The sequence below is a fragment of the Oncorhynchus masou genome, chromosome 7 (genome assembly GCF_036934945.1).
Source record: "Oncorhynchus masou masou isolate Uvic2021 chromosome 7, UVic_Omas_1.1, whole genome shotgun sequence".
Taxonomy (NCBI): Eukaryota; Metazoa; Chordata; class Actinopteri; order Salmoniformes; family Salmonidae; genus Oncorhynchus; species Oncorhynchus masou.
In genome coordinates this window covers 24,775,985-24,801,906 of record NC_088218.1, presented here as the reverse complement: position 1 = coordinate 24,801,906, position 25,922 = coordinate 24,775,985, and the positions used below count along the sequence as shown (strand labels likewise).

Sequence of the window (25,922 nt, the reverse complement as noted above, 5' to 3'; positions counted from 1 at the left end):
AAAGACATTACAAATGTCATATTATACATTTGTAATGTCTTTATTGTTTTGAAACTTCTGTATGTGTAATGTTTACTGTTCATTTGTATTGTTTATTTCACTTTATTTCACTTACAGTGTTGTAACAATGTACTAATGGTTAAAGTACACAGGGGAAAATAAATAAGCGTAAATATGGGTTGTATTTACAATGGTGTTTGTTCTTCACTGGTTGCCCTTTTCTTGTGACAACAGTCTCTCTCTCTATCTCTCTCCTCCTGTTAGCATTAGTCACAGCTATCTCTCTGCCCTCTCTGTCTCTCTGTCTCTCTCTCTCTCTCCTCCAGTTAGCATTAGTCACAGCTATCTCTCTCCCCTCTCTGTCTCTCTCTCTCCTCCTGTTAACACTAGTCACAGCTACATGTCTCTCTCTCCCCTCTCTCTCTCTCTCTCTCTCTCTCTCTCTTTCTCTCCATCTCTCTCCTCCTGTTAGCACTAGTCACAGCTACCTCTCTGTCTCTCTCCCCTCCTTGTCTCTCTCCCTCTGCCATGACTTGTGAGACAGTAGAATAACTAGAGACAGTGTTGGGACAAAGACTCTCTTATCTGAGCAGGAACCCGTCCCAGCCACGGTACCCACTATTAAGGCCAGGGAATCGTCCATCATTGTGTGTCAGTCACACATTTTTCTGCTTTAAGTGGCAATTAACGCTCATTAAAATCTGATGGAGTGGGGACTGTTGCAGTGCTCTGTTGCCGAGCTGTCACAAGGCATTGCAGTCTCCTGATAGCTATCCACTACTCTACTCGCTCCAATAAAAAGTAAAGGGAAAACAGTCTCCACAAAATGAAATGGAGAGGGAATGTGCTGTGACAAAAGCGTCATGCTACTGAAATGAAATCTTACCGTTGTTTAAAAAAAATTGTGATATGACATTTTGTGACATTAATTTGGCCTAGCGTGTTCTTTTGACCGCTTATGATCCGAGTTTTGATCACGTAATGTTTTTTTTAAAATTTGGTCATCATGACTGGAAGCAGGTGCTTTATTGCCTGTGGTTTGTGTTGGTTTTCAGCTGAGATGCTGCTGACTTAATGGTTGGACCAATTCACATTTGACATGCAGTCTCCTTCTAAAAGCTCCTTCTCCAGAGCAATGCCAGGCCACCGAAGATCCTTTTAAACCCGGGGCCCAGATTGAAGTCAAGTCAAGTTTATTTGTCATATCCACAGGATACACATGGTGTACACACGGTACAATGAAATGCTGGTTTGGAGGTTCACCTCTCAATAATGTGACAACAAGAGTATAAAATGTCAAAAGTAATAAAGTATACACATTTTTTTCTATATAATATAAATACAAGGAAGGCATTCAACACATTTACAGTACAATATTTACACGTGTGTCAGGAAGGGGGATATTGAGAGCAAAGTGTTTAAATTGTGCAGTATAGCGTTATTAAATAGATGTCTTAATAGCAGCAGTCGCGATGTGTGTGTGTGTGTGTGTGTGTAGCCTGAGTGTGTGTGTGTGTGTGTGCGTGTGTGTAGCCTGAGTGTGTGTGTGTGTGTAGCCTGAGTGTGTTTGTTTGTTTGTGTATGTGTGTGTGCGTGCGTGTGTGTGTGTCTGTTTATGTGTGTGTACACGTACCAGCAAAGCAAAGCGGTGGGAAGGAGAGCGAAGGCTGTACAAATCCACACTGACAGATCCACTACTACCTGGGACTTATTGGTCACGTCAATGTTTACATTGACAGATAGCTGCTTCTGGCAGACATGTAGTAGAGCCAAATAACGTACATCTCGGTGTTTGTGCGTGTGTGTGTGTGTGTGTGTGCGTGCGTGTGTGTGTGTGTGTGTGTGTGTGTGTGTGTGTGTGTGTGTGTGTGTGTGTGTGTGTGTGTGTGTGTGTGTGTGTGTGTGTGTGTGTGTGTGTGTGTGTGTGTGTGCGTGTGTGTGTGTGTGTACATGTGTTGTGCATATGTGAGGCTGTGTGAGTGAGTTCATGTGTGCTACGGTGTGCAGAGTCAGCACAAATGGTCAGTCCCGGATCAAGTGTTCAGCAGCAGTCTGATGGCTTGTCCCTGACCCCACGCTCCGACGCCGTCTGCCAGGCAGTACAGGAGTGAACAGGCTGGGGTGTGTGGGGTCCCTGATAATGTTGCGGGTCTTCCTCAGACAACTCGTTGAGTAGATGTCCAGTATGGATGGGGAACACGGCCCCAGTGATGGACTGGTTTATGTGACTATTTCCCGCCTGGTCCCTGTCACTTTCACTGTGTGTTTATCAGACCCTTTATTTCCCCTTCTGTTTACTGTGTTTACTCCCAGAAACATTTCATGCGTTGTCCACATGATCAATATTTCATTTCTTCTGCTTTTCAACTATCGTATGGTGTAACCCGAACCCACACGGTGTACTGTAGGCCTATGGAGCTTATGGAGTTGTCTGAAATTGATACATAAGCAGAACGGTGGTATGCTGTACATTGTTGGGAGTCATTGCTACAGGCAGTTACAGAGCATAAACAGCTTTATTTAATCAAGAGGCATATTGATGTTTGTCTTTTGTAATTAGTGTGTAATGAAACCAGCAGACAAACAGGAGATCCATAAATTAGTCCGGTTAGTGCCCGGGCCTCTCTCTCCCAGCAGGGCCACCCCAAATGTGCCTGCACTGCCCTCTCTGGCCACCCAACGGCGCGCGCTGCTGTGTGTGTGTGTGTGTGTGTGTGTGTGTGTGTGTGTGTGTGTGTGTGTGTGTGTGTGTGTGTGTGTGTGTGTGCACTCCCCTCTCTGCTACCCTATGAAACAGTGAGAACCCATGTCAGTGCTGCCAGTTGGCTAGCTACAGTATTGGCGCCCTGTAGGCAACATCAAACAGGATCAGGGCCACCATGCAGTGTGTGTGTGTTGTTGCCCTGTAGGCTACATCATCCAGCGTCAGACACTCCTAGTGGAACTGGAATTGCCGATGCATCAGTTCTTGGAAGTGTTTTGTTGTTAAAGAGGAAGTGTTGTTTATGACGAGTGGTGCACAGCGCTGAGGTTTGGCTCAGCTGGATTCAGAGCTGCTATTCCCTTACTCTACGTAGTGACATTTTACACATAGGAAAACACAGTTACAGTTTAATTCAGAAGTTTACATACACCTTAGCCAAATACATTTAAACACAGTTTATTACAATTCCTGTCATTTAATCCTAGTAAGAAATCCCTGTTTTAGGTCAGTTAGAATCACCACTTTATTTTAAGAATGTGAAATGTCAGAATAATAGTGGGTCAGAAGTTTACATACATTCAATTAGTATTTGGTAGCATTGCTTTTAAATTGTTTAACTGTGGTCAAACGTTTCGGGTAGCCTTCCACAAGCTTCCCACAATAAATTGGGTAAATTTTGGCCAATTCCTCCTGACAGAGCTGGTGTAACTGAGTCAGGTTTGTAGGCCTCCCTGCTCGCACATGCTTTTTCAGTTCTGCCCACAAATTTTCTATAGGATTGAGGTCAGGGCTATGTGATGTCCACTCCAATACCGTGACTTTGTTGTCATTAAGCCATTTTGCCACAACTTTGGAAGTATCCTTGGGGTCATTGTCCATTTGGAAGACCCAGTTGCGACCAAGCTTGCGGATCAGCTGACATTTCACTGATGTCTTGAGATGTTGCTTTAATATATCCACATAATTTCCCCAACTCATGATGCCATCTATTTTGGTAAGTGCACCAGTCCCTCCTGCAGCAAAGCACCCTCACAACATGATGCTGCCACCCCTGTGCTTCACGGTTGGGATGGTGTTCTTCAGCTTGCATGCCTCCCCCTTTTTCCTCCAAACATAACGATGGTCATTATGGCCAAACAGTTATATTTTTGTTTCATCAGACCAGAGGACATTTCTCCAAGAAGTACGATCTTTGTCCCCATGTGCAGTTGCAAACCGTAGTCTGGCTTTTTTATGGTGGTTTTGGAGCAGTGGCCTCTTCCTTGCTGAGCGGCCTTTCAGGTTGTGTCAATATAGGACTCGTTTTTACTGTGGATATAGATACTTTTGTACCTGTTTCCTCCAGCATCTTCACAAGGTCCTTTGCTGTTGTTTTGGGATTGATTAGCACTTTTCGCACCAAAGTACGTTCATATCCAGGAGACAGAACACATCTCCTCCCTGAGCAGTATAACGGCTGCGTGGTCCCATGCTGTTTATACTTGCGTACTATTGTTTGTACAGATGAACGTGGTACCTTCAGGTGTGTGTAAATGTCTCCCAAGGATGAACCAGACTTGTGGAAGTCTAAAAAAAATCTGAGGCCTTGACTGATTTCCTTTGATTTTCCCATGTTGTCAAGCAAAGAGGCACTGGGTTTGAATGTAGGCCTTGAAATACATCCACAGTTAAACCTCCAATTGACCAAACTATGACAATCAGAAGCTTCTAAAGCCATGACGTAATTTTCTGGTGAAATAATCTGTCAGTAAACAATTGTTGGAAAAATGACTTGTGTCGTGCACAAAGTCGCTGTCCTAACCGACTTGCCAAAACTATAGTTTGTTAACAAGAAATGTGTGGAGGGGTCGAAAAACGAGTTTCAATGACTCCAACCTAAGTTGTACGTCAACTTCCGGCCTCACCTGTATGTGTTCTAGTATTACAGTATGAACATGTACACTTAAGGCTCGTGTTCCAAACTGTACACTTCCATATAGGTTACAAAAGCAGTTCTAACTTAACATGTCCTCAGCTCTGTCTTAACATTTCAGAATCTGCTTCCTTCTGTTACCCCCATCAGGAAGAGAGACTCATGGTGTTGAGTTGCTAAGCAATGGGGGGGGGGGCTGAAATCACCCCCGGCTCACCCAAAATAGATTACCCCCCATATCCAGCTATGGGGTGTAATTTGGGAGCTAGCCCTGAACAGCCAGGGATTCATTGAGTCCAAGGAGGTTGAACGGTACAGCATGGCTATGTGCTTGGATCGGATAACCTTGGCAATGAGAGTCATCAGCAAACCACCGTAAGCCAATTTACAGCTCATTGCGGCATCAAAATGTATCCCAGGTATTTCAGGAAGAGGAAGGAGTCCTCTTAGCCAGCTACATGGTCCTCTCCAACTGTACTGTGTCATATGCACTTCTCGCCTGTCCTGATCCGATCAGCTGATTTAAAGCCACGTTTTGCGACAATAGTAGCATTGCTTGTTGTGACCATGATACAGTGGTACTGTGATCATGTTAGCCGTCTGTTGTTGCTGTGCAGCTGTCCTCACCCTCAGATGAACAAAGTGCTTTCAGACAGTCTTGAAGAGGAAGAGAATGTAATAGTGTACTTGAATATCCCATTGGGAAATGCTTTGCAACAAGGGGATGTGCTTTTTAAAGACGGAATCACAAAGACGTACCGGGGGAAAAAGAGAAACAAATGACAGATTTTCTCACTTAGGAGGCCTATTATCTTTTGATAAAATAAACATCCTAATTTGAACCAAGTTGACAGCGTCAAGGACATTTCACGGTACATGTTTTTTTTTAGTGTTGTTTATACAGACGGACAGCGGGATCTGGCAGGAGGCCAAACACACATGTTTTATTAGTCTCTGAGGACATCTTGCTTCTTCAAGGTTTCTTTCTGGATCATTTCTTTCAGCCATGTGTGCGCTTTCCTTTCAGTTGAGTGTCATCATGATTCATTGATTGATTTATTCAGTCGAGTGTGGTGGAGGTTATTCAACTGGGAGCGCTCCCTCTCTCTTTAAGCTTTCAGTATTGTCTGGGGTCGTCAGTCTTGTGACCTTCGTATTGTTTTCCATTCAAAAACAGTTCTAGTCCCGGATTCAGTCCGAACGCTCTTTGTCGACTGCACCTTTTCAAGGCGATGTTCCCGTGTTCACGGTAAACACTGCATATGTCAGCTCAATCGGAAATTACCTTTGAATGGCGCATAGCAGACAAAACGTGATCCGATTGAATCCTGGCCTAAGTTGTATTGTAGTTGTGTTTGGCTGCAGGTACTCTAGCGGTTAGAGCGTTGTGCCAGTAACCAAAAGGTTGCTGGTTTGTATCTGTTAATGTGCCATTGAGCAAGGCACTTAACCCTAATTGCTCCTGTAAGTCGCTCTGGATGAGACGGTCTGCTAAATGACGTGAATGTAAAATGTTGTATTTACACTTGGTTGTCCTGATTGCGCTTTATGGGCATCCAAACACCACTGTTTCCAGGATAGGCCATCTGCTCTGCTGTGATCTGAGAGCAGGCAGATTAGGGCTTACGTAACACTACATCGCTTTTCAGTTCATGTTATTATCCTCCTCGTGTGTGTGTGTGTGTGTGTGTGTGTGTGTGTGTGCGTGCGTGTGTGTGTGTGTGTGTGTGCGTGTGTGTACATACTGCACTCTTCAGATGTTGTTTATGCTAGTGGTTAATTAATTAATTAATGCTAGCGGTTCTGTTTTCTAAAATAAAGGATGGTTTGGGTGGGGAAGGGTTTGTAAGTGTTGAGTGTTGTGCTAAGCTACACCTGTTCTATTTCTACTTCCTGATCCTAAGCCTCCCTGGTGTGTGTAGAGGGTTAAGTCGATCCTCCCCACCCAGAGAGGCACTGATCTCACGCTAGAATGGAGAGTGGAAGTAGCCTGGGTACCAGTCCATTTGTGCTCTCATTCCACTCCTTGCCACTCCTTTTTTGGCATGACAACAAAGCACAACGACTGGTACGAAGGCTAAAGTGGAAGACCTGTAGAGCAACTTTCTGGTGCGGTGTCGTAGTACAGCATTAAAGTATCCTGGTCCCAGATCTGTTCGTGCTGTATAACCAACTCCTATGGTCAAGTTTGGCATGACAGTGACCGTAGCAGTTGGCAAGACAGCACTAACAGATCTGGGACCAGCCTGTGGCGTTGTAGTAACCTTGTATTATTGCTGTGGTGACGCTGTGGTATTGTTATAGTAACGTTGTATAGTGTTGTGTCCCAAGCAGCATCACTCTCTCTCTCCCTCCTCTACTGCACCTGCTCAGCCACTCAGGAAATCCATGTGCCTTGTTGCATGGAATACTGGCTGTATAATTACTCATGTTTTGATTTCAATTATACAAAAGTTCACATCACGTCATAAGCATAGAATGGCCTTAATCACATCTTAATAATGTTCCTCATTACCAAGCTAAATATAGGGGCATATAACGGGATTCAAAGCGTTTAGCATTGTTATTGTGCTGCACAGCATGACAGAGATATCAATGAGGCTACAATACGATTATCACTAATATGTCCGGGTCCAGCATCTCACCGACAGGCGAAGGGAAATAGCATGACATGAATGGAACAGTCCTCTAATGAGTGAACCATCTCAATATTGTACCATTTCCGCTCAGTCCTGGAGTAATGCTTTGAGATGTATCCAGAATCTACAACGAGACAGTCAAGGCCTATGCTCGGGGCTTGAACTATCACTAACCAGTGGTGTAGTGGTGAGTAAACTGCAGGTAAACTTTTTTTTTGTTAAGAGAGCGTTTACCCAATGTTTGCAGGAATAAATGTATTGAAAATACATCGAGCGTTACTTTAGTTTCCATTAACGGAAATCAACGTTTTCCTACCTATGTTTTTGTTTGTTACCTCGACGTCACTGCTAACAACCTATGATGAGGTTGAATGATCTCTCCGCTACGGTTAGAGATGGGGTTTCGCAGGAGGATTTGGGGACCTCACCTGGGATTGACCTTGTTCGTTTGGGCCAATAGCTACATACATATTTCACATGTCCCATTGGTGTCTCTTGGCCCATGGTGTGGTGGCGGGCAGTTCACTCCTTCCCCTGTGTGTGTGTGTGTGTGTGTGTGTGTGTGTGTGTGTGTGTGTGTGTGTGTGTGTGTGTGTGTGTGTGTGTGTGTGTGTGTGTGTGTGTGTGTGTGTGTGTGTGTGTGTGTGTGTGTGTGTTATCCCCACCCCTTTCCCCAGTGTGAGCTCGAGCTGCTTCCCCTCAACACACATACATACACACACACACAGACAAACAGAAACACACAGACACACACACTTTCTGGGTAATTTTCATTAATAATTCATGAATCAGGGGGAGGGGGGGGTCTGGGGGGTTGCATGTGTGTCCCCAACACAAGCTGTCACATTTAACGGGTCACTGTTTATGTCACATATACACACACTCTATTGGTGATGTGCAATTTGTGGGAAGGCGGTGGAAGAGGGAGAAAGGGGAAGAGGGTTTCAGAGAAGGAGAGTGAGAGCTAACTGTTCATTGATTCATTTGTGTTCATGGTTGAAACCTATCTGTGACACTATTTAGTAGAGTAGTTCACAGAGCTTTAAAATAGTAAAGACAGTAGCTGTTTACATTAGTACATAACATTCTTTAAAATAGTACAGACAGTAGCTGTTTACATTAGTACAGTAACCATCTTTAAAATAGTACAGACAGTAGCTGTTTACATTAGTACAGTAACATTCTTTAAAATAGCACAGACAGTAAGAGATAAGAACAACAAATAATTAAAGAATAGGGAGTACAGGACGGGACTGAGCACACACCCCTGAGGGGCGCCCGTGTTGAGGACCAGCGTGGCGGATGTGTTGTTACCTACCCTTACCACCTGGGGGCGGCCCGTCAGGAAGTCCAGGATCCAGTTCCAGAGGGAGGTGTGTAGTCCCAGGGTCCTTAGCTTAGTGATGAGCTTTGAGGGCACTATGGTGTTGAACGCTGAGATGTAGTCAATGAACAGCATTCTCACATACAGTGGGGCAAAAAAGTATTTAGTCAGCCACCAATTGTGCAAGTTCTCCCACTTAAAAAGATGAGAGAGGCCTGTAATTTTCATCATAGGTACACTTCAACTAGACAGACACAATGTGGGTAAACAAATCCAGAAAATCACATTGTAGGATTTTTAATGAATTTATTTGCCAATTATGGTGGAAAATAAGTATAAAAAAATCCTACAATGTGATTGCCCCACTGTAGGTGTTACTTTTGTCCAGGTGTGGAAAGGGCAGTGTGGAGTGCAATAGAGATTGCCTAATCTGTGGATCTGTTAGGGTGGTATGCAGTGTAGTGGGTCTAGGGTTTCTGGGATAATGGTGTTGATTTGAGCCATGACCAGCCTTTCAAAGAATTTCATGGCTACAGACGTGAGTGCTACGGGTCGGTAGTCATTTAGGCAGGTTACCTTAGTGTTCTTGGTCACAGGGACTATGGCGGTCTGCTTCAAACATGTTGTTATTACAGACACAGACAGGGAGAGGTTGAAAATGTCAGTGAAGACAATTGCAAGTTGGTCAGCGCATGCTCAGAGTACACGCCCTGGTAATCCGTCTGGCCCAGCGGCCTTGTGAATGTTGACCTGTTTAAAGGTTTTACTCACATCGGCTGCGGAGAGTCTGATCACACAGTTGATCCAGAACAGCTGATGCTCTCATGCATGTTTCAGAGTTACTTGCAAGCATAGAGGTTATTTAGCTCGTCTGGTAGGCTCGTGTCACTGGGCAGCTCTCGGCTGTGCTTCCCTTTGTAGTCTGTAGGCCCTGCCACATCCGACGAGAGTCAGAGCTGGTATAGTACGATTCGATCTTCGTTCTGTGTTGACGTTTTGCCTGTTTGATGGTTCATCAGAGGGCATAGCGGGATTTCTTATAAGCTTCCCAGTTAGAGTCCCGCTCCTTGAAAGCGGCAGCTCTACCCTTTAGCTCAGTGTGAATGTTGCCTGTAATCCATGGCTTCTGGTTGGGGTATGTACGTACAGTCACTGTGGGGACGACATCCTCGATGCACTTATTGATAAAGCCAGTGACTGATGTGGTGTACTCTTCAAAGCCATCGGAAAAATCCCGGAACATTTTCCAGTCTGTGATAGCAAAACAGTTCTGTAGTTTAGCATCTGCTTGCCTGACCACTTTTTTATAGACCAAGTCACCAGTGCTTCCTGCTTTAATTTTTGCTTATAAGCAGGAATCAGGAGGATAGAGTTATGGTCAGATTTTCCCAAATGGAGGGTGAGGGAGCGCTTTGTACCACCTTTAATCTCTGTGTGTGGATTAAAGTTGGTCTAGAATTTTTTTTTCCTCTGGTTGCACATTTATCATGCTGATAGAAATTAGGTAACACTGCATTACAGTCCCCGGCCACTAGGAGCGCCACCTCTGGATGAGCGGTTTCCTGTTTGCTTATGGCGGAATACAGCTCCGTGAGTGTGGTTTTAGTGCCAGCCTCGGTCTGTGGTGGTATGTAGACAGCTACGAAAAGTGCATGGTTATGCACTCAACGACACAGCCATATATTTACAACAGTACAATGCCGTTTGCTGTTACAGTATGCAGTACACTAGCCATCTATCCCCAGTGCACTCAGCCACAGAGTCACAGCCAGAGGTAGGGAAGGTTAGAGAATGCCGGTGGTGGCCTGCAACCGATGGAGTTGGTCATCTGTACACTGGAACTGAGGAGCTCCTATTCTGATTGGCTGCCACCACATTATGCCAACAGGAAGTGTGTGTGTTCAGTAAGCGGGCGGCCGGCAGGCACTCCCCTTGTTCTACGGAGTCAAAAGCAATTGCTGTTTCCTAGGCGACCCGGGCGCTGTGTGTGTGTCACAGGCATCTGCTGCTGCTGTGGTGTCATCGACACGTAACGCGGCGCACAAATAGACCCTGGTGTTAATGTTTGATGGCTGACATGCCTCTCTTCAACAGCAGCAGCAGCCTGTGTGGTTCCACGACACTGCACTCTGTCTCAGAGAAAGCTCTCGTCGCTCCCCTGTTCATTCACTTAGACAGGTGTGATGTAATGGCGCTTGTCGTCAAGCCAGCACTGGCTATAGCTAACGTTATAGTGGATTTTCTCGCTTGTCTGGGCTGTACGTAGAATGTGCTGGGTTGATTATGAGCATTCCAGAATCCAGTTGATCTCTATGTTGAATGAAAGAGTTGACTGTGTTGGAGAGATGGGATAAAGATGAGTTCCATGAGCCAGGGTTCTAACTGAATCCTGCTCTGTTCTGTCCAGAATAGCAACAAGGAGCCGTCTTCTTCTTCTTCTTCTTCTTCAGGAAACCACCGCGACGCTATTTGCACCAGTGTGTCAATTCATGTTTTGTAAGGATGATCCGACCGCACAGTTTCACCCAATTGATGTCCAGCCTCTCTTCCACATGCTTCCCTAGCCGCCTGACTCTGGATTTCAGGTAGCTAGGGGAAACAGCCCTGCTAACTCGGAATACTTTTCCTTGTTGGTCGGAGAGGGAGAGAGAGGAAGAGGAAGGCAGACTGACACGCTACTGCTCTACGGCTTCATTGTGGAAATGAGACACGGGTCCGTGTTCGTGAGAGCAACGTTGGGTGTGGCACTAGACCCTGTGTAGTTTAGTATAATGTACTGTCGTGCACTGTACTGCCTTGTAGTGTAATATACTGTATTGTAGTATACTGTAGTATGTCCCTTAGCTTGTCCTGTCCCTAACAGAGAAGAATTTCCCAATCCCCTTTCAAACAGGGAATGCTGTGAAGGTCATTGGTGATATTGTGCGTAAACACCAACCTCACATCAATATCAGCGGTTTTGCCTGTATAAAGTGCTGTGTCTCATCAGAGAGGCTACGATATACAGTTCATATCACTTCAATTCATTTTCACTCGTCTTTACAATAAGGAATCACTGAGTAATAAAAGGTTCAAAGGTTAAGTAGAGTATTTCTGTTGTCTCTAGTCACGGTGAACCCACATTTCCCAACCCCTTTAATACTGTTCGCGGAATGCTATGAGAGTTTCTATCATTTCAAATCTTTATTACTCGTTTGGACGAGGAGTTTCTGGGGATCTCTGCATGCAAGGTGAAACGATTAGTATCGCTGTTTTTGCCTTCCAGTCACAGAGACTGTGTTGGGGTCCTGAGAAGCACCATTGGTAGCGTGCTGGCCGCCCGTCCTTATAGCCCTGTCGCTGGTGGAATCCAGCTAAAGCCAATGGGAAAGAGGTCACAGAACTGCCACAATGCCTTTGAAGGAACAGACCGATGTAGACCGAGGCAGAAAGCCTTCAATCTCTTTCCAGTGCTTCCCCTTGGCTTTTAACGTTTAAACTTCTCCATTTGTCTCCGTCAAAACAGAGTCAAATCTTTGTCATTGAGGAGCAGGGGAACATTGTTTGGTCATGTATTCATTAAACTGTGTTAGAGGCCTTTTTTGGAATGTTAACGGATTAAACAGTTGAAACCTTTTTCTATCAAGTTTAACTTATCTTCACCAAACAGAAAAGGAATGCTGATATGTATTCCTTTACTGATCCTTCCCAGTAGATGAGTTTATATCATTGCCAAGTAGAAGGGTTTAGTGTGTCAGTAGGAATCTGTGTCTGGGTCTGAATATGGGTCTGACCCCCAGCACATTGACCTGATGGCGATAGACTTAACCCCCACAACTAAGTCCAAGGATGGTGGGTGTGTTGACCTTGTGACCCCTCTATTGTCCCCTCTAGCCTCACCCCCCAGCCCCCTCAATCAAGTCCTACTCCAGATCACTATAGACCTGTGTGTTGGTCATTTAGAGCATCATGTCCACACACTGCTCAGGGGTCAGGGAGTTGTATAGGGGTCAGAGGTCAGGGGTCACGCTGAAAGACTGTAGAGTCTAATCCCTCTCCTCTCTGTGTTTGGGTGTTACAACTCAAACTTCATTTTCTCCAGTTGAGCAGTAGCCTACATCCAAAATGACACGTTCATTTCGATTTCTAATATGTGTTTCTTAGAGCTACTGTATATGTGTGTGTGTGGTGTTTAACGGTATGTCCATATTGTAGAGCCAGGCTCCCTCCTCACTGGTTTGAGCCTGTGATCCAGACTGTGGACCATGTGGGATGTGGAGGGGGTACTGTTGGTAGAGTACTCCTAGTTAGTTCTCCAGGGAGGGCAGACTGAGGCTCCAGAGTGATGGGCATACACACACACACATACCCACACACATTGGACAGAGTGAGGCTCCAGAGTGATGCTCCAGGTTTAGAGGTGCTGCAGAGATGTCACACCTGTTGGTGACTTTTTTCTCACCGTACAACACTAATGCCTTTTCCACGTCTCACACAAGTGGAGAAAATCCCTGTCCTGTCTGTCCTTCACTTTTCTCTCTTTCACTCCCTCTTCTTCGTTTTCTCTCTCTTACTCTGTTTTTTCTTTCCTCTCTCACTCCCTCATTCTTGTATTTTCTCTCTCTGTCTCTCTATCTCTCTCTTTCCTACTCTCTCTCTATCTATCTCTCTATTTTCTAAAGCATATTCAGTATACTAATAATTCAGAATACTTTCTCAGTGTTTTCTTGTAAGGCTTTAGCTCTTTTCATTCCCACACCTCCTTCTTCTCTTTCTCCCCCTATCCCCCCCACGGTCTTCTCCTCCCCCTATCCCCCCATGGTCTTCTCCTCCCCTATCCCCCCATGGTCTTCTCCTCCCCTATCCCCCCATATCCCCCCCATATCCCCCCATGGTCTTCTCCTCCCCTATCCCCCCATGGTCTTCTCCTCCCCCTATCCCCTCCATGGTCTTCTCCTCCCCTATCCCCTCCATGGTCTTCTCCTCCCCCTATCCCCTCCATGGTCTTCTCCTCCCCCTATCCCCTCCATGGTCTTCTCCTCCCCCCCCTCCATGGTCTTCTCCTCCCCCTATCCCTCCCTCCCCTATCCCCTCCATCTTCCCCCCTATCCCCCTCCATGGTCTTCCCCCCCCTATCCCCTCCATGGTCTTCTCCTCCCCCTATCCCCTCCATGGTCTTCTCCTCCCCTTCACAACTCCATGATCTTCTCCTCCCCCTATCCCCTCCATGGTCTTCTCCTCCCCCTATCCCCTCCATGGTCTTCTCCTCCCCCTATGGTCTTCTCCTCCCCCCTATGGTCTTCTCCTCCCCCTTACCCTCCATGGTCTTCTCCTCCCCCTCATGGTCTTCTCCTTCTCCTCCCCCTATCCCCTCCATGGTTCTCTTCCCCTCCATGGTCCCCTCCCCTTATCCCCTATCCCCTCCATGGTCTTCTCCTCCCCCCCTCCATCCCCTCCATGGTCTTCTCCTCCCCCCTCCATCCCCTCCATGGTCTTCTCCTCCCCCTATTCCCTCCATGTTCTTCTCCTCCCCCCTATCCCCTTCATGGTCTTCTCCTCACCCTATCCCCTCCATGGTCTTCTCCTCCCCCTTCTCCTCCATGGTCTTCTCCTCCCCCTATCCCCTCCATGGTCTTCTCCTCCCCCCTATCCCCTCCATGGTCTTCTCCTCCCCCTATCCCCTCCATGGTCTTCTCCTCCCCTATCCCCTCCATGGTCTTCTCCTCCCCCTATCCCCTCCATGGTCTTCTCCCCCTCCCCCATCTCCCCCTATCCCCTCCATGGTCTTCTCCTCCCCCTATCCCCCCATGGTCTTCTCCTCCCCCTATCCCCCCACGGTCTTCTCCTCCCCCTATCCCCTCATGGTTTTCCATGGTCTTCTCCCCCCCCTATCCCCTCCATGGTCTTCTCCTCCCCCTATCCCCCCATGGTCTTCTCCACCTTCTGTCCAGGCCAATGTTGTCTGCCTCACTGGATCATCCTCCTCTCATAATGAATGTTTGCAAACACATCAGTAGTACTTCAAACTAACATGGGCTCAGTCGGAGCCATTAGCACAGCTACAGAGAGCCAGAATAGACAGCAGCATGCGCTAGACTAGGCTAAAGAAAGCACTCCTCAATGCCTGGCAGAACCCATATCAGCCTTTAAAGCCCCCTTTAAACTGTTTGAAGTTTTGATTATCAATGCCATATGATTGGTTTCATATTTGTGGTGGTGGATGGCGTTTGTTGTTTGTGAGTCATAATGAATGAGCCTGTTCAGAGATGGTGTTTAATGAATTGTTAATGAGCTAGGGACCTGTCATGCCTGTGTGTTATAAAGCACTCTGACATTCACAGCAGTTCTCTGTAAACACTATTTCAAATACTTAAGCCCTCTCTCTCTCTCTCTCTTCACCTCTCTCTCCCTATTTCTCTCTCACTCTATAGTTGCCCTGAAGACCCACGCTTGCAATGGTTTGAAGGCCAACAGTGGTAACCATGACAACAGCAAGACAACGGGATTGGTGGATGGCTGGATGCCCGAGGGTGAACTCCTATTGCAGGTTGGTGGGCAGGCTCCAGGTGCAGGGCAAGCAGTGTGACACCCCAGCTGGGGCCTGCACTACACCATACATTCTGTGCACTGTAACTGTATCAACATATGTTTCAAATCATTGCATCAGAATGTTCCATTATGTCAAGAAATACTATGGGCTATCTTTCCACATACACACACCACCACCTGTAGCCCAGGCACATCTGGTCTACTCCACTCTACTCCAAACTGACCAGTAGACATAAGAAGACTACTCCCCCTGTGAAGCTCATCTCATCTAGCGTGTCTCGCTTCAGATCAGGGCTGGTTTTATAGGGCACGCTGCCTGCCACAGTGCATAGCTACATGTCTTAGCATTTCCCCAAACTTTATGGGCTTCTGTTCTGTCCCTTAAGCATGCCATGGGCTTGGAGAGAGAGAGAGAGAGAGAGAGGGGGAGAGAGAGAGAACATGGCAAGAGTTAGAGAGAGAGCTGTCTGGCTGAAGCGTAGCTAAGTTAAGTGAGCAGTGCTTAGATTGAAAGCTTTCCCAGGCAGGCACAGTTAGAGCCTTGATAGAGAGGCAGGTGAGACAGGAGACTGCAGGGCTCTCACACACAGCAGGCACAACATGGCAGACATGGAAAGTCTGTCTTGTAGAGGGAGTGCACCACATGGGGACAAGCATAGATATATACAGTTGAAGTCGGAAGTTGACATACACCTTAGCCAAGTACATTTAAACTCAGTTTTTCACAATTACTGACATTTAATCCTAGTAAAAAGTCCCTGTCTTAGGTCAGTTAGGATCACCACTTTATTTTAAGAATGTGAAATGTCAGAATAATAGTAGAGAGAATGATTTATTTCCGCTTTTATTTCTTTCATCACATTCCCAGTGGGTCAGAAGTTAACATACACTCAATTAGTATTTGGTAGCATTGCCTTTAAATTGTTTAACTGTGGACAAACGTTTCGGGTAGCCTTCCACAAGCGTCCCACAATAAATTGGGTGAATTTTGGCCCATTCCTCCTGACAGAGCTGGTGTAACTGAGTCAGGTTTGTAGGCCTCCTTGCTCGCACACTCTTTTACAGTTCTGCCCACAAATTTTCTATAGGATTGAGGTCAGGGCTTGGTGATAGCCACTCCAATACCTTGACTTTTTTGTCCTAAAGCCATTTTGCCACAACTTTGGAAGTATGCTTGGGGTCATTGTCCATTTGGAAGACCCATTTGCGACCAAGCTTTAACTTCCTGACTGATGTCTTGAGATGTTGCTTCAATATATCCACATAATTCTCCCAACTCATGATGCCATCTATTTTGTGAAGTGCACCAATCCCTCCTGCAGCAAAGCACCCCACAACATGTTCTTCAGCTTGCAAGCCTCCCTCCTCCAAACATAACGATGGTCATTATGGCAAAACAGTTCTATTTTTGTTTCATCAGACCAGAGGACATTTCTCCAAAAGTACAATCTTTGTCCCCACGTAGTCTGGCTTTTTTATGACAGTTTTGGAGCAGTGGCTTCTTCCTTGCTGAGCGGCCTTTCAGGTTATGTCGATATAGGACTCGTTTTACTGTGGATATAGATACTTTTGTACCTGTTTCCTCCAGCATCTTCACAAGGTCCTTTGCTGTTGTTCTGGGATTGATTTGCACTATTCACACCAAAGTACGTTCATCTCCTTGAGACAGAACGCGTCCCCTTCCTGAGCGGTATGACGGCTGCATGGTCCCATGGTGTTTATACTTGCGTACTATTGTTTGTACAGATGAACGTGGTACCTTCAGGCATTTGGAAATTGCTCCCAAGGATGAACCAGACTTGTGGAAGTCAACAATTCATTTTCTGAGGTCTTGGCTGATTTCTTTTGATTTTACCATTAAGTCAAGCAACAAGGCACTGAGTTTGAAGGTAGGCCTTGAAATACATCCACAGGTACTCCTCCAATTGACTCAAATTATGTCAATTCGCCAATCAGAAGCTTCTAAAGCCATGACATCATTTTCTGGAATTTTCCAAGCTGTTTAAAGGCACAGTCAACTTCGTGTATGTAAACTTCATACTCACTGGAATTGTGATACGGTGAATTGTAAGTAAAATAATCTGTCTGTAAACAATTGTTGAAAAAAAAAATCACTTGTGTCATGCACAAAGTAGATGTCCTAACCGACTTGCCATAACTATAGTTTGTTAACAATACATTTGTGGAGTGGTTGAAAAATGAGTTTTAATGACTCCAACCTAAGTGTATGTAAACTTCCGACTTCAACTGTATAGTAATAGTGTTCTAATTCTATTTCTATGCGGGAAAGTTAAGTACTGCTGGTGCTTATTGGCAAATTGGGCTCTTTCCTTAACATACATGATCTCAGCCTAGAAAGAAAAGGTTGTACCAGGCCTGCTGAGACCAGCTGATTAGTTTGGACTTGTTTAGAGTAGCTTCAAAAGTTATGTCCATGCCATAGCCTACTTTGGTGCCATCATTCATCCCCAACTTAAAGAGACATTGCTCTATTCTGTCCTGCACTTACAGGGGCCTATTAGGCCCTGCACTTAAAGGGACAGCGCTCTATTCTGCCCTGTTCTTTGAGACTGTATCAACAGTTAACTAATGAAACAAATACCAAAATATTGTTTTTGAGTGGAATTGTCCTTTAAAGGGACAATGCTCTATATTCTGCCCTGCTCTGTGCTCTGTACTGGATGTTCAGTCAGGGGAGATGTGATCTGCTTCATCTGCAGCCCCCCCCCCCCCTGTTGTGCCATCATGCAGAGTCACACCGTGCCAGAACAGTCAACACAGAATCTCTTAAGACAGGCTGAGCTTTAGAGGGAGGGAGGGAGGGAGGGAGGGAGGGAGGGAGAGAGAGAGAGAGAGAGTGAGAAAAAGAGAGAGTGAGAAAAAGAGAGAGAGAGAGAGGCTTTGAGGGGAGGAAATGAGGGAACTATTGTATTTGAGAGAGAAAGAATAGTAAATGGAGAGAGTGGGGGAAAAGAGAGAGAGAGAGAGAGAGAGAGAGAGAGAGAGAGATGCTAAATGAAGGCGAGGTCGTTATTCATGACATTGCTGTTGAGCGGGCCGGAAAGAGAAGCGAGGAGAAGAGAAGAAATGGGGAGCGGTGTAGAGGAGAGGCTATTTCTGACCAGGGCTGGCTGTCTTGCTATGTTCCATTTCAGACACTTGGCCATGAATTATAGAGTGACTGTGAGGACATCCATTATTGAAAAGGGCGGTAAAATGAGAGCAGAAAGGTGTTTGATATTCTCCATGTAGCCTAATGTACTTGACCTTTTTTTAGTGCAAGTCATTCAGGTTACTTTTTCAGTGGATCAAAATATAATTCCACAAGCATTTGAAGTTCACTAAAGGCATGGGAGAATCAATATCAGTACAACATCAGTACAATATCAGTACATGCCAAAAAGTAAAACAACTGATTGTACAAAAAAGCAATGCACCCTTGTGTGTTCCCTATGGCCTGCCAGTCTGTGACATTGTTTGCCCTACCATACTGTGACATTGTTTGCCCTACCATACTGTGACATTGTTTGGCCTACCATACTGTGACATCGTTTGCCCTACCATACTGTGCCAGTGTTTGCCCTACCATACTGTGACATTGTTTGCCCTACCATACTGTGACATTGTTTGCCCTACCATACTGTGCCAGTGTTTGCCTACCATACTGTGACATTGTTTGGCCTACCATACTGTGACATTGTTTGCCCTACCATACTGTGACATTGTTTGGCCTATCATACTGTGACATTGTTTGGCCTACCATACTGTGACATTGTTAGGCCTACCATACTGTGACATTGTTTGCCCTACCATACTGTGCCAGTGTTTGGCCTACCATACTGTGCCAGTGTTTGGCCTACCATACTGTTCCAGTGTTTGGCCTACCATACTGTTCCAGTGTTTGCCCTACCATACTGTTCCAGTGTTTGGCCTACCATACTGTTCCATTGTTTGCCCTACCATACTGTTCCAGTGTTTGCCCTACCATACTGTTCCAGTGTTTGGCCTAACATACTGTGCCAGTGTTTGCCCTACCATACTGTGCCAGTGTTTGCCCTACCATACTGTGACATTGTTTGGCCTACCATACTGTGACATTGTTTGGCCGACCATACTGTGACATTGTTTGGCCTACCATACTGTGACATTGTTTGCCCTACCATACTGTTCCAGTGTTTGGCCTACCATAATGTGCCAGTGTTTGCCCTACCATACTGTGCCAGTGTTTGGCCTGCCAGTCTGTGCCAGTGTTTTGCCTGCCATACTGTGCCAGTGTTTGGCCTGCCATACTGTGCCAGTGTTTGGCCTGCCAGTCTGTGCCAGTGTTTGGCCTGCCATACTGTGCCAGTGTTTGGCCTGCCTGTCTGTGCCAGTGTTTGGCCTGCCTGTCTGTGCCAGTGTTTGGCCTGCCATAATGTGCCAGCGTTTGGCCTGCCTGTCTGTGCCAGCGTTTGGCCTGCCTGTCTGTGCCAGTGTTTGCCCTGCCAGTCTGTGCCAGTGTTTGGCCTACCATACTGTTCCAGTGTTTGCCCTGCCAGTCTGTGCCAGTGTTTGGCCGACCATACTGTTCCAGTGTTTGGCCTACCATACTGTTCCAGTGTTTGGCCTGCCATACTGTGCCAGTATTTGGCCAGCCATACTGTTCCAGTGTTTGGCCTGCCATACTGTGCCAGTGTTTGGCCTGCCATACTGTTCCAGTGTTTGGCCTGCCATACTGTGCCAGTGTTTGGCCTGCCATACTGTGCCAGTGTTTGCCCTGCCAGTCTGTTCCAGTGTTTGGCCTGCCATACTGTGCCAGTGTTTGCCCTGCCAGTCTGTTCCAGTGTTTGGCCTACCATACTGTTCCAGTGTTTGGCCTGCCATACTGTGCCAGTGTTTGCCCTACTATACTGTTCCAGTGTTTGCCCTGCCAGTCTGTGCCAGTGTTTGGCCTACCATACTGTTCCAGTGTTTGCCCTGCCAGTCTGTGCCAGTGTTTGGCCTACCATACTGTTCTAGTGTTTGCCCTACCATACTGTTCCAGTGTTTGGCCTGCCATACTGTGCCAGTGTTTGGCCTACCATACTGTTCCAATGTTTGCCCTGCCAGTCTGTGCCACTGTTTGGCCTACCATACTATTCCAGTGTTTGCCCTGCCAGTCTGTGCCAGTGTTTGGCCTACCATACTGTTCCAGTGTTTGCCCTGCCAGTCTGTGCCAGTGTTTGGCCTACCATACTGTTCCAGTGTTTGGCCTACCATACTGTTCCAGTGTTTGGCCTACCATACTGTTCCAGTGTTTGGCCTACCATACTGTTCCAGTGTTTGCCCTAGTACCAGTTTGCCCTACCATACTGTTCCAGTGTTTGCCCTACCATACTGTTCCAGTGTTTGCCCTACCATACTGTTCCAGTGTTTGGCCAGTTCCAGTGTTTGGCCTACCATACTGTTCCAGTGTTTGCCCTGCCAGTCTGTGCCAGTGTTTGGCCTCTGTTCCAGTGTTTGCCATACTGTTCCAGTGTTTGCCCTGCCAGTCTGTTCCAGTGTTTGGCCTACCATACTGTTCCAGTGTTTGGCCTACCATACTGTTCCAGTGTTTGGCCTGCCATACTGTTCCAGTGTTTGGCCTACCATACTGTTCCAGTGTTTGCCCTGCCAGTCCAGTGTTTGGCCTACTGTTCCAGTGTTTTTGGCCTACCATACTGTTCCAGTGTTTGCCCTACCATAAAGTACCAGTGTTTGGCCTACCATACTGTTCCAGTGTTTGCCCTACCATACTGTTCCAGTGTTTAGCCTACCATACTGTTCCAGTGTTTGCCCTACCATAAAGTACCAGTGTTTGCCCTACCATACTGTTCCAGTGTTTGCCCTACCATACTGTTCCAGTGTTTGGCCTACCATACTGTTCCAGTGTTTGGCCTACCATACTGTTCCAGTGTTTGCCCTACCATACTGTTCCAGTGTTTGGCCTACCATACTGTTCCAGTGTTTGCCCTACCAGTCTGTTCCAGTGTTTGCCCTACCATACTGTTCCAGTGTTTGGCCATACTGTTCCAGTGTTTGGCCTACCATACTGTTCCAGTGTTTGGCCTACCATACTGTTCCAGTGTTTGGCCTGCCATACTGTTCCAGTGTTTGGCCTACCATACTGTTCCAGTGTTTGGCCTACCATACTGTTCCAGTGTGTTCTGTTCCAGTGTTTGGCCTACCATACTGTTCCAGTGTTTGGCCTGCCATACTGTGCCAGTGTTTGGCCTACCATACTGTTCCAGTGTTTGGCCTACCCTGTGCCAGTGTTTGGCCTACCATGTGCCAGTGTTTGGCCTACCATACTGTTCCAGTGTTTGCCCTACCAGTCTGTGCCAGTGTTTGGCCTACCATACTGTTCCAGTGTTTGGCCTACCATACTGTTCCAGTGTTTGGCCAGTGTTTGGCCATACTGTGCCAGTGTTTGGCCTACCATACTGTTCCAGTGTTTGCCCTACCAGTCTGTGCCAGTTCCAGTGTTTGCCCTACCATACTGTGCCAGTGTTTGGCCTACCAGTACTGTTCCAGTGTTTTGCCTGCCATACTGTGCCAGTGTTTGGCCTACCATACTGTTTGGCCAGTGTTTGGCCTACCATACTGTACCAGTGTTTGGCCAGTTCCAGTGTTTGCCCTTCCATACTGTTCCAGTGTTTGGCCTACCATACTGTTCCAGTGTTTGCCCTACCATACTGTTCCAGTGTTTGCCCTACCATACTGTTCCAGTGTTTGGCCTACCATACTGTTCCAGTGGTTGGCCTACCATAATGTTCCAGTGTTTGGCCTACCATACTGTACCAGTGTTTGGCCTACCATACTGTACCAGTGTTTGGCCTACCATACTGTTCCAGTGTTTGGCCTACCATACTGTTCCAGTGTTTGCCCTTCCATACTGTTCCAGTGTTTGGCCTACCATACTGTTCCAGTGTTTGGCCTACCATACTGTTCCAGTGTTTGCCCTACCATACTGTTCCAGTGTTTGCCCTACCATACTGTGACATTGTTTGGCCTACCATACTGTTCCAGTGTTTGCCCTACCATACTGTTCCAGTGTTTGGCCTACCATACTGTTCCAGTGTTTGGCCTGCCATACTGTGCCAGTGTTTGGCCTACCATACTGTTCCAGTGTTTGGCCTACCATACTGTGCCAGTGTTTGCCCTACCAGTCTGTGCCAGTGTTTGGCCTACCATACTGTTCCAGTGTTTGGCCTACCGTACTGTTCCAGTGTTTGGCCTACCATACTGTACCAGTGTTTGGCCTACCATACTGTACCAGTGTTTGGCCTACCATACTGTTCCAGTGTTTGCCCTTCCATACTGTTCCAGTGTTTGCCCTACCATACTGTTCCAGTGTTTGCCCTACCATACTGTGACATTGTTTGGCCTACCATACTGTTCCAGTGTTTGCCCTACCATACTGTTCCAGTGTTTGGCCTACCATACTGTTCCAGTGTTTTGCCTGCCATACTGTGCCAGTGTTTGGCCTACCAAACTGTTCCAGTGTTTGGCCTACCATACTGTTCCAGTGTTTAGCCTGCCATACTGTGCCAGTGTTTGCCCTACCAGTCTGTGCCAGTGTTTGGCCTACCATGTTCCAGTGTTTGGCCTACCGTTGTTCCAGTGTTTGGCCTACCATACTGTTCCAGTGTTTGCCCTACCATACTGTTCCAGTGTTTGGCCTACCATACTATTCCATTGTTTGCCCTACCATACTGTTCCAGTGTTTGAGCTGCCAGTCTGTGCCAATGTTTGGCCTACCATACTGTTCCAGTGTTTGGCCTACCATACTGTTCCAGTGTTTGCCCTGCCAGTCTGTGCCAGTGTTTGCCCTGCCAGTCTGTGCCAGTGTTTGGCCTACCATACTGTACCAGTGTTTGCCCTTCCATACTGTTCCAGTGTTTGCCCTACCATACTGTTCCAGTGTTTGCCCTACCATACTGTGACATTGTTTGGCCTACCATACTGTTCCAGTGTTTGCCCTACCATACTGTTCCAGTGTTTGGCCTACCATACTGTTCCAGTGTTTTGCCTGCCATACTGTGCCAGTGTTTGGCCTACCATACTGTTCCAGTGTTTGGCCTACCATACTGTTCCAGTGTTTAGCCTGCCATACTGTGCCAGTGTTTGCCCTACCAGTCTGTGCCAGTGTTTGGCCTACCGTACTGTTCCAGTGTTTGGCCTACCGTACTGTTCCAGTGTTTGGCCTACCATACTGTTCCAGTGTTTGCCCTACCATACTGTTCCAGTGTTTGGCCTACCATACTATTCCATTGTTTGCCCTACCATACTGTTCCAGTGTTTGAGCTGCCAGTCTGTGCCAATGTTTGGCCTACCATACTGTTCCAGTGTTTGGCCTACCATACTGTTCCAGTGTTTGCCCTGCCAGTCTGTGCCAGTGTTTGCTGTCACTCTGACAGGGGGCATACATCCAGACCAGATGGCATACAGGCTGGGAAAACAAATAACTAGCTGTGCCATGTTGCAGACTGGAACAGGCTTGCTCTCTCCCTCTCTGATCTTTCAACCAGCCTCTTTCCCTCTATCCATTCCCTGTTCTCTCTACCATTCCCTTGTCCTGTTTTTTCTCTCTCAATCTCTCTCTCACTCCATCTCTCTCTTTTTCGTATCCGTCTCTCTTTCAATCTCCCTTCATCCTTCCTTCCTCTCTCGTGAGCTATTCTCTCTCTCCATTCCCAGTGCGCCTCTCACATCCACTTGCCACTCTGCGTTTTGTTCTGTCTGCTGACGGCCGCTATAACTACAGCAGGCAGCGTTCTTTCATCCTGGACAAGTGCATGATGTCCACAGCCCCATGAAATATGAAAAATACATTTTTGATCAAGATTTTTGGTGACTGCCCAAGTCCCCCCCCCCCCACCCCCAGGGAGGGGGCTGTGTGGTCTTCAGCTAGACAGAATAATCTAAATATTTATACAGAGAGCCTGAACACTGCTCTGCTTTCTGAGTGTTTATGTACAATGTGGGGGCGTCGGGCCACGGAGATAGAACTAGGAAGTGGAGGACGGGGCTGCTGAGGAGAGATGGAAGGACTTACAGATGGCCTGGGGTGACAGTGGGGGTGGCAGCTTTCTGGGTATTTTTTGAGAGAGCGTAGGGCCTGCATAATAAAGAAGAAACTGTATGAGCCGGCAGCTGCGAGGCTCCTCGGGATCCCATGGATGTCAGGGTTTCAGACAGGGCTAGGAGCCTTCAGGTTTAAAGACAGGTCAGGACGAGCAGTTTGTGGCCCTTGAGTTCATTATAGCTTACCCAGACAAAAGTTCTTTACACAACGCTAACTGGGGGGAATATGATTTTGGGTCTGCCAGGTAGAATTTTAATCATATAGCTATTTACTTGCAAAAGGGATAGGAGTCAACCAATCTGATATTATCTGGGTTATGTTTCTCTGAGTGCCATCTGTGGAAAAAGGCAGATAATGACCCGTGTATGGTAGCCTATGAGGCTATAGTTTCCATCCACTGTAGATTGTGTAATGGGGCTCTCGTTGCTGACATGTTGGAAATGAATATGATGGGGTATTCGAGGACGTGAGTGTCAGGACAGCTGCCCTGTAGTGCCATCGGTTGGTTTAGGGAACGTGTACCCACGCACGCATACACACCTAGAGCGAACAGAGCGACAGAAAGACTCCTTTGCCCCTGAGCATTGTGGGGGGAGATGGAATAGCAAAGTGTGAGACACTCTGTATGGTTCTGTGACCTACACCTACACCCCCCCCCCCCCTCCCTTTCACTCTCTCACCTCCCCCTCTTTCTCCCCTCCTCCCCATCTCCAGCCTGTCATTGTGTTCAGGTGACATGTCCTCAGAGTGGGGCGTCTTGCCTCTCCTCCTCCCCTCTCCTCCACTGCTCCTCTCCTCCCCCTCTCCTTCACAGCCTGAAGTGGTGTCATGCCCCTGTTTGCAGTTTGTCTTTTTGTCGCCCTCTGTTTCCCCCCTCGGCCCCCCCCCCCCTCTGTTTCCCACCTTCCGTTTCCCTCTCTCTCAGTTGTGTCTGTCAGAATAGGCCAGGTTTGATAGGACCTCCCGTCCTCAGGAATCTGTCTTGTCTGTCTGCACGCTGTAGTCTGTCCTGTTGTTTTATACATGCTTGGTGTTGGCATTGAAATACAAGACACACCAAATGGCACAAATGTATCACTAGAATATGAGTTGTCACTGTCTTCTCGTGATGGACACCGGACACAGTCATTCAGAAGCTGCTTTTCATTTGCGCCAATCTCCTCTCTATCCTCTTTGTCCAGCCCCAAAATAATTGCACTCGCTAAACGTCTTTGATAGCAGTACGCAGTGAGGGACATTCCCTAACTTCCTGTCTGTTGTGGCTTGTTCTCCCTCCTCAGGCCCTTAATGGCTTTGTCCTGGTCATCACTGCAGAGGGGGTCATATTCTACTCCTCTCACACCATTCAGGATTACCTGGGATTCCACCAAGTAAGTCTCTACTGCTGATCACAGGGCTCGCAGCCACTCAAACCCACTGGCACACGCACCACACACACCATACATCATACACACACTGCCGCTCAAATGCGCACGCACACACACACACACACACACACACACACACACACACACACGCACACACACACACACACACACACACACACACACACACACACACACACACACACACACACTGAGCAGAGAGAGGAGGATTGGGCCTGCCTACAGAGCCACAGCATGGCACAGAGGGAGTCTGGAAGAGGTTAGCCTCGGCCAAGCCAGTTGGACTAGGCTTTACATGACTCTGCCCTCATTCTATTTACTATAGAACGACCCAGGGAGTGCTGG

General features: G+C 47.0%; 1 protein-coding gene across 1 annotated transcript in view; it reads left to right on the top strand.

Annotated features, from left to right (window-relative positions):
• Positions 1-25,922, top strand: part of LOC135543572 (aryl hydrocarbon receptor-like) — a 73,405-nt gene that overhangs the window by 9,822 nt on the left and 37,661 nt on the right. Inside the window, exons 2-3 of the mRNA XM_064970950.1 lie at positions 14,990-15,105; positions 25,473-25,562. Of these exons, the coding sequence (XP_064827022.1) occupies positions 14,990-15,105; positions 25,473-25,562 (206 nt within the window). The remainder of the gene's footprint in view (positions 1-14,989; positions 15,106-25,472; positions 25,563-25,922) is intronic.